The 8728-nt window shown below is 52.8% G+C and overlaps 1 protein-coding gene across 3 annotated transcripts; it reads left to right on the forward strand.

The window, feature by feature from the left end:
- Window positions 1–1496: 1496 nt before the first annotated feature.
- On the forward strand, window positions 1497–7863 carry LOC104264474 (derlin-2). Of its 3 annotated transcripts, none has more exons than XM_059827654.1 (7): window positions 1497–1528; window positions 2759–2824; window positions 3452–3525; window positions 4038–4131; window positions 5632–5827; window positions 6331–6421; window positions 6989–7863. In XM_059827654.1, exons 3-7 carry the CDS (start codon window positions 3515–3517, stop codon window positions 7101–7103), a joined length of 507 nt encoding a protein of 168 aa, XP_059683637.1. In that variant the 5' UTR covers window positions 1497–1528; window positions 2759–2824; window positions 3452–3514; the 3' UTR covers window positions 7104–7863. The 3 variants fall into 3 exon arrangements, with proteins under 3 accessions (XP_059683637.1, XP_059683634.1, XP_059683635.1); XM_059827651.1 differs by lacking the exon at window positions 1497–1528 and adding an exon at window positions 2510–2609; XM_059827652.1 differs by lacking the exon at window positions 1497–1528 and adding an exon at window positions 2510–2609 and having other exon boundaries at window positions 2762–2824.
- The last annotated feature ends 865 nt before the right edge of the window (window positions 7864–8728 follow it).

The following is an 8728-nucleotide window of genomic DNA, read 5'->3' on the forward strand; positions in this document are numbered from 1 at the left end:
CCTTGGTTCAGACAAGGAAGGGGCAGCAATCACAGTGCTTGAATTCAGCTTCTGATGAGGCCATTGCCCACAGGCAGTGAGAGCAGATAGGAAACCTGTAATGCCCCATCCAACAAAGCGGGATATTTATTGATTTATTTCATGCATTATTCATTTATTCACTATCAGTTCTTCGATTCAGTTGCCCCTCCTGCTGGGTCTGCAAGCTCTGTGGCATGCTGAAGGGCCGAGCTGCAGCAGTGGGGCATTTGGGCTGAAATAGCCACATGAATACAGGCAGCCCTTTGCACAGCTCCTGGCCCTGATGAAGAACTGTCTTTCCCCATAAGCTCAGCTCTTCTCACCTGCCAGAGCTCTCACATCCATCCCAGCTCCCACCAAAAGCCTGTAACAATACAGCCAAGGTTATTGACACTGCTGTGCTTCAAAGTCCAAGTTCCTCCCTCAGCTCCATTCCCAGGATCCCTAATGCAGCTCTGACCTGGAGCAGTTTTTCCTTCCCCCCAGAACAGCCAGGTCAGAAACAGCTCTCAGCAGCGCCGCACCTGGGGTGCTCAGGAACCCGTCCCTTGGTCTCATGGGTGCCCACCTGTCTCTTGTCTTCTCCCCTCTCTCCCCTAATATGTTGCTTTAACCTCCTGTCCCCTCACCTTCCAGCTGGATTTTGTTCTTCTTCAAAGGGCAGTCAGGGTGGAGGTGGTGGAAAACACAAGGACTCCCTCCCCCACCGGTGATTTCATTTCACATTAACTGAGGGCTTAAAGGGAAATCTCAGGGCTCATTAAGGCTCTGATGACAGCTTAACCTTCTCCTGCAGAAACCCAACACCAGGCCCATTCCTCCATCCGAAACCAGGGTGGCTGTGATGTTAGACCCGACTCGTGAGCTCGGCAGACAGCTCTGGAAAGCATAATCAGCACGAGAGCAGAGGATGTCAGGTTTATGCAGACCTTATCAGATCCTCCCTTCAGAGTGTTTGGTAATATATTTGACACAGTGACGTGGGGAGCACAGACACTCTGCTCCAGAGCTGAATGCAGCTGTGCTGTCACCGTTCCCCAGGGCATCCCCGAGCCCGCGCCTGACCCCCTGCTGCGGGTGGAACCACACTGCCTCTTGGCTTCTTCCAGGGACCTGGCACTGCCTGGTGCCATCTCGCACCTCTCGGGGAAGCACCTCGTTGCTCCAGCCAAGAGGCAGTAGAGGTTTTAGCATGAATTACTAAAAACCCAAAGCCCTTTGTGCATCAGTGAAGGCAAGACCCTTTTGACCAGTAAAGCACCTGGCACACCAGCTGAGGCACTCGCACAGGTGCCCCTTTTCACGGCTCAGCTCTCAGCAGCCTGTCCCTCTCCCTCCAAGCAACTGGGAGTTCTCAGGTCGCAGGAATAACCCGCTGACAGCCCCCGGCTCTCGCATGCCGAGGGGCCGGCCACGGGGAACCAGAGCTGAGCACACCAGAAACAGAGCTGAGCACATCTGAACCAGAGCTGAGCTGGAGCGTGTCCGGAGAAGGGCGACGAAGCTGGTGAGGGGTCTGGAGCACAAGTCTGATGAGGAGCGGCTGAGGGAACTGGGGTTGTTTAGCCTGGAGAAGAGGAGGTGAGGGGAGACCTCATCGCTCTCTACAACTGCCTGAAAGGGGGTTGTGGTGAGGTGGGTGTTGGTCTCTTCTCCCAAGTGACAAGTGACAGGACAAGAGGAAATGGCCTCAAGTTGCGCCAGGGGAGGTTCAGGCTGGATATTAGGAAAAATTTCTTTACTGAGAGAGTAGTGAAACATTGGAATAGGCTGCCCAGGGAGGTGGTGGGGTCACCCTCCCTGGAGGTATTCAAGGAGTGTGTGGATGTGGCATTGTGGGATGTGGCTTGATGGGCATGGTGCTGTGTGGTGTTGGGTGGGTTGGGTTTTGGTGTGTTGTGGTTTGTTGTTGGGTTTTTTTTGTTGTTGTTTTGTTTTTTGTTGGTTTTTTTTTTTTAAGGTTGGACTTGATGATCTTACAGGTCTTTTCCAACCTTAGTGATTCTGTGATTCTGCGACACCTCAGCTCCCTCGGCCGGCGGCTTCCCACGGCCCAGGGGGGCGGGCACTGCCCCAGCCCGCGCAGCCCCGGCCACGCCCCGCTGGCCCGCCCCGGCCCCAATGTTTTACCCTTCTCTCCCGCTGATTGGCCGTCTCTTGGGAGACACGTGACCTGCCTTTTCCCTTCCCCGCCTTCACTCACCCACCTGTCACTGGGACTGCCCGCTGCCATTGGCTACCGAGGCTTGCCCCGCCTCCAGAGGGCGGGACCCCAGGGCTCTCGCCCTCCCGGCCCGTCACCTGCTGCAGCGGGTCCATTCCGGGTTGGCGGCGGGTGGAGGCCGAGGGCATGAGGCGCACTCCGATTGGCCAGCTCGCGCGGCCTGTCGCGTCGGGATTGGCCGGGCGCGGCCCGCGGGGGCGTGGCGGCGGCGGCGGCGCGTGGGGGGGTGTTAAAGGGCCTGCGGCGCGGCTGGGCGCTGTCGCTGTGCACCATGGCCTACCAGGGCTTCGCGCAGGAGTACCTGGGCATGCCGGCCGTGACGCGAGCCTACACCACCGCCTGCGTGCTCACCACCGCCGCCGTGGTGAGGGCGCGCGGGGTCCCTGCGGGGGGGAGGCTGTGGTGGGGAGGTCGGGGTCCCTGAGGGGGTGCTGTGGTGGGGGACTCAGGGGGCTGGCTGAGGGCAGTGGGTGCCTGGCAGCGGGTGGCAGCTGCTCTGCCTGTCTCTCACAGCAGCTGGAGTTCATCACCCCCTTCCAGCTGTACTTCAACCCTGACCTCATCTTCAGGAAGTTCCAGGTGAGGCCTTGCCTGAGCTTCGGAGCCCCTCTTGCCCCTTCCCAGCGAGGGGTGGGTGTGACAGACTGGGCCCTGGGTGTCCCGTTCCCCAGGGTGGTCAGGGAGTGCTGTATGATCCCAAGGGGATTCTTTCCCACTATTACAACCTTCTCTGCTGGTGGGAGCTGGGTTGCCAACATGGTGTCCTCTCTTGTCACAGATGCCTGTGGATGGAGATAACTTCTTCCAGCCTTTCCCTGCCATACACTGTCTTGGCATTTCCTTTTTTCCTTTACTCAAAACCTGTCTGTTCTTTTTCAGTGATGCTGAGATAATTGGTCAGCTGATGTCAGGCTGGGTGGGGAAGGCTTTACTGTAGTGAGGTCATTAGGTTGAACAGTGATTTACTTTTTCTCTGGGTGCTGAATTGTGGTTGTTTGCCCTTTCCAGAAAAGTAGGGAAATCTTCTTTCCCACTCCTGGAAGGGCAAGATACTCTTTTATGGGCAGTGAAGGTCTGGTGTCCTGGGGTAGTTCTGAGCGGATGGGTGCATGATTGGGCATCCCCAGTGGATAGGGTGATGGGCTGCTGTACATGTGATGGGGAGGGACCTGTCTGTCCACCTCCCCTCTCCTCTCTCTTTTTCAGATATGGAGGCTGATCACCAACTTCCTCTTTTTTGGGCCCCTGGGATTCAGTTTCTTTTTCAACATGATATTTCTGTATCCTTTGGTCTCAGTAAAGTGCTCTGCTCCCTTTTTGGCTTAGATGCGGTTCCCCCCTCCATCTTCCTCCCAGGCTGACTTGTCTTGGCAGCAGTCTAGGGCTGTGGATTCTTCCCTTGGCTCTTTTGGTCTGAACTGAAGCCATTCCCCAGACAACTGTGGCCTGTGGCCACCTCCTGCACCTCCTTCTCTGCTTGCTCCAGAGCAGCCCTTGCCAAAAGGCTGAAGAAGGTGCCAGTGCTGCTGCAGCTCACGCTGGAGAGCAGTTGCCCATTCCTGGGGCGAGCTCTGGCTGGAGCACAGCAGAAGCCTCTTTCTTTCCCTGGGGTCAGTGGTATAAGGTGAAGTTTGCACTGTTCTGCTCTGGGGCTTGGACACTTGTCTGACAGCTTCCTGTAATGAAATAGCTTGCAGCTGGCTTATTCCCTGTAAAGTCACGCTGTGGGGAGACAGGGTGGCCAGCTGTTAATTTCCTATACTGCAACCCCTCCCTTCTCTCCTGCTCTCAGGTACAGGTACTGCCGCATGCTAGAAGAAGGCTCCTTCCGTGGAAGGACTGCTGACTTTGTCTTCATGTTCCTCTTCGGAGGGTTTCTCATGACAGTATCCTTTTGAGTTGGTTGAGGCTCTTTGGTGTCTTCTGAGGTGCTGTGAATAGTGTGGGGCTTGTCTGCTAGCTCTCTGTATCCCGGCTTTATTGTGTGGTCTGTAGCAAGTACCTGCCTGCTGACCAGGACAGCTGGCTTGTCAACCTTCTTGGTGCCATGGGGCAGGAAGCGTTGTTGTGCCCCAGGCCTGCCAGGCTCGTGCCCTGAGGCTTGGGACAGCTCTGCTGAGCATGTGGTGGAGGGGCAACTTCTGGCTGTATGGCACAGCTTGTGCTCCTAGTCTTGCCCACCATTGTCTCCTGGCCTGTGCCTCACCCAGTATGCTTAGAGCAGAAGCAAAATACAGGAGAAGCTGCCTGGACTTGTGTTGGTGTCTGCAGAAGTGTTTGTGCACCTGCCAAGGGGATGGGCTGCCTGATCCCAAAAGCGGACATGTGGCAGTGTACTCGGGAAGCTCAGCCTGAAAGGAAGCCCCTTGTTACGCTCTGTGAGAAACCATCCAGCTGCAGCAGGGCAACTATGCCTGAGCTCTGGCGGGTGGAGCACACTGCAGCGCAGCTATGATTGGCATGAAGCTGGCTCAGAAAACAGAGCTGCGGCTGAAGGGAAGAACGCAGAGCTGTAAGGACAAGGAGTAGGGTGCCCACATACTGTGTGCTGTCAGCATGTCAGGTAGCGTGAGCCCAGCACTCTGTCCTTGCAACCTGTCACACATTTGAAGAAGTTCTTTTACTCTAGGACAAAATAGTCTGATGGGGAGAAATATCTCCCTGCCAAGCATAAAACCTTTTCCGAATGTCTTGCTGCTGTCTTATGCAGATGGCTCAGAGCACTGCTCTCCCCACAGAGCCACAGAGCTCTGCATGAAGCTATGTGAACTCTCATGGCTGTCAGCCATCCTTGGGTGTTTGGCTATTCAGTGTCCTGGTGCCTGCAGCAGCCATGCGCTTGGCCGTAGGTGGATTTGGAGTCCAACTACAACAAGGGCAGGGGAATTTTTTGCCTCTGGCTGTTTCCTTGTGTTCTGGAGAAGAGGGCTGTGAATTGCAAGAGCTATCTCACTGCTGAAATTTTTCTGTAGAAGGCAGATACTGGATGTGAGCTAGCTGTTAACATGTGCCACATGTCCTAAGTGCTCTAAGAATGTGAATGCCCTTCTCTGAAGGTCACTTTTGATGGTCACTTTGTAGAGGTGACTATATGAGCTCCCTGGTCTCTGGTGGTTGTAGACAGCAGCTTAAGGAGGGAGCAATCTGTACATGCCACTCCGGAGTGCCTTGTTCTGGGGTGGCAGGGAGGGAAGTGTGGTGTGTGGGCACAGGGTGGGGGTCGGTACATCTGAGCCAGCCCAGGAAAGCTTTGGTGGCGCGGGCAATGTCTTACATGCTGTGATCAGCTGCCTGTAGTTCTGGGTTTCCTAGTCACAAGGCACCCTGTGCTGCCTGGAGGTGGTGCACAGGGTGGGTAGGTTTTCCCTTGACTCGGTAGTTCCTAGCTATTTGGACTCTTTGCCAGCCTGTTTTTCCTGGGCCAGGCTTTCACCATCATGCTGGTGTACGTGTGGAGTCGCAGGAACCCTTATATCCGCATGAACTTCTTTGGGCTTCTTAACTTCCAGGCCCCCTTCTTGCCCTGGGTCCTGATGGGATTCTCTCTGCTCCTGGGCAACTCCATCATCATTGACTTACTGGGTAAGTCAAAGCTGGTGGGTGCTGGGAACAAGGGTGCTTTGCAGCCACAGCATTCTCTATTCTCATAGATGCTACTGGGGCACTAGCACTGTCTCTTGGTTTCATCTTATTTAAGATGGTGGGTTTCCTAAAGTGAGATGGCTGAGGTTGCTGCATGTCTGGTCTCATGCCCGAGCTCTTGCTTGTGATCTGCATTTTGCTGTGTCTTCGCCAGGGGCAGAAGCTGGGTATGGTGAGCTCTGCCTGGCACTTGTGCTGTGTCTTGTCTCCTGGGTGCCTGGTGCTGCCTTCAGGCTGACAGGCTCCCTGCTTGCTTGTGTGCCAGTTACAGGAAACAGCCTGGCACTCTGGCATTGCAGCATAGGTGGCTCTGGTGGCAGCTGGGGCATGGGTACACAGCTGAGGGATTCTTGGAGCTTCATCCTGCTTTAGCTCCCAGAAGCTCTGGTTTAGCTGGCAAAGGAGTCACAGCTGGGCCTGACCTTGGTGACATCTCTCCCCAGGGATTGCAGTGGGTCACATCTATTATTTCTTGGAAGATGTTTTCCCCAACCAGCCTGGAGGAAAGAAGTTGCTGTTAACCCCTGGCTTCCTGTAAGTAAAGCTGATTCTTTCTGGGCTTTGCTGTGTTGCTTCCTAACCTGGGTCACTTTCACAGCAAACTGTGGTCTGTGACGGCATGAGGTGACCATAGGACGCAACTGCATGCTGATAGCACCTCAGCTCGACAGTTTATGCCTCTGCTGCAGAAAGCACTGGCACTTTGCACATTATACACATATGTACACAAGGTCCATAAATCAGTTGCTAGTACCTTAAGCGTTGCTCGTTGAACTGGAGTGTTCTTACTGTTTCTGGAAATGCTAGATGCAGGTAGGATTTTTTCTGATGTATTTCTGTAGTTGAAGAAAGCAGAATATGTTCTGCTTCATGCTGAGGATCAAAGCTGACCTAGAGATAGAGATCAAGGAAACAGGTACTGTCATCGTTGCATATCAAGCTGAGCAAAAGAACAGTTAGTGTGGGTTCAGTAAGCAGGTGGCTGTGGCATACAGCCAAGCCCTGCGAAGGGCTTGGATGTTCCTAGGAGGGCTGGGGGTTTTGTCCTCAGCTCACTTTCCTAACCTGCCTGCTTGGTGGGATGGGCATGTCCCTTGCCAGGAAGATAGTATTTGACACACCTGAAGAGGATCCCAACTATAACCCTCTCCCTGAGGATCGTCCAGAAAACCAACCTAGAGACCAAGACCAGAACCAGCAGCAGCATCCACAGTAACACAGGGGACTTCTCCATGTGGTCAGATTCCTCTCTTCGGGCTGGACTTGCGCTGTGGCACAGAGATCCTACTGGAAAAACACCAGCTGCCATTCTGATGTATAATTTTTCACTGTTTGTATGGGTAACCCATCTTCCCCTTGTACCAAGTGGTTCCACAGAGCTTTGCACATAAGAACTGATGAATGCTTATAGAGGTGTTCTAGGGACAGGGACTGGAAGCTGTGATGGCTCCTCAGTTACCCAGTGGGGAATAAGTATTAAATGGGGTGTTAAACCAGTTACTCCTTCTCTTGCTGTTAATGACTTGCTGTGTGCCGGGTCACTCTTGCCCTCTGTACAAAGACTCATGCTCCTGGCTTTCACTGTTGTGAGACCTCTTTGTGGGCTTTCAATGAAGTAGTACTCCCAACTCTACCATGGTAGAATGCAGCTCAGCTTCTTCCTTTCCTCTAAGTCCCCCACTCCTGTTTTGGTTGTTGTTTCCAAAGAGTCTTTACATTAGTCTTTATTTTTCAGTTGTGTGTCCATTTCTGCCAGAGCCAACAATTCATCAGGACTTCACTCAAAACTGCCAGGCTGCTTGCTTGGGCTTTCCTTGTTTGGTGGGCAAAGTGAAGTTCAGGCTAGCTGGAAGATGTTCTTCCCCTCTTCTGTCAGCAGGACTGCAGAGCATGAGAAGGGGTGGGGGGGTATCTAGTTGGAGAAAGGTATGCCTGGGAAAGGACTGGGGACAGAACTGGACACTTGATCCAGGCAGTGTCTGGAAGTAGCGCTTGATGCTAGTAATAAAGGCTGTCTGCACATGCAGTGTAATTCCAGTCTTACGGAATTTTTTGGTTCTGAAACATCTGAATTTTAGGGGAAAACTAAACAAGCTAGTCCCTACCATGAACAGCTGTGCTAAATGGATTTGATCATTCTTGCTAATGCAGTACACACGTGTGCTTGTACCAGACCTCAAAGCCTTTGGAGTAAATCTGCAAACATTTTATCTTAGGATAGCTCATTTGGTAATGCTGCTGTCTGCTCAGTTAGACAAGATTGCAAACCACCCCTAAGAGAAATACAGGTAAGTAACAAGCATTCAATTAAAAATTGCCCTTACTCCCACCTCATCTGTGGGCTTCCCATGAAAACCCCTTTTCTATGAAAAATCAGACTTCATTTGAACAAGCTATTTTGCTGCACCTAATTTACTTCTAGAAGAGGATGAAAGAACTGTGCAGATGGTAATCTTCTTCTAGAACACACAGCAGTACTAAGGGCTAAGTCAGTCCCAGACTAGACAAGTACTTGCCACGTGCTTTGCTTGTGACCCAGTAACACAGAGCTGCTGTTTCAATCCCTGGAAAGAGTTTGTCTTTAAAGTCTGCATTCTGTTTTAAATTACTTCTGAGATGGGACTTTGAAATGCAAAAGCTGGGCTACACTTTTAGCTAGGGTACTAATTAACCTAAGGAGTTGTGATTATAGAGCAAGAAAGCTGCTCCCTAGTAGTCCTAATACATGGAGAAAGCTGGCTGAAGTTCTTATCTTTCTGGGACTTGCCCCCCTGGACTGTCCTGCCTTGCCCCTGGCTGCTTGGAGAACAATTCCTACAGCCTCTCTGGAGCTTGAGAAGC

The sequence above is a fragment of the Gavia stellata genome, chromosome 21 (assembly GCF_030936135.1).
Source record: "Gavia stellata isolate bGavSte3 chromosome 21, bGavSte3.hap2, whole genome shotgun sequence".
Classification (NCBI taxonomy): domain Eukaryota; kingdom Metazoa; phylum Chordata; class Aves; order Gaviiformes; family Gaviidae; genus Gavia; species Gavia stellata.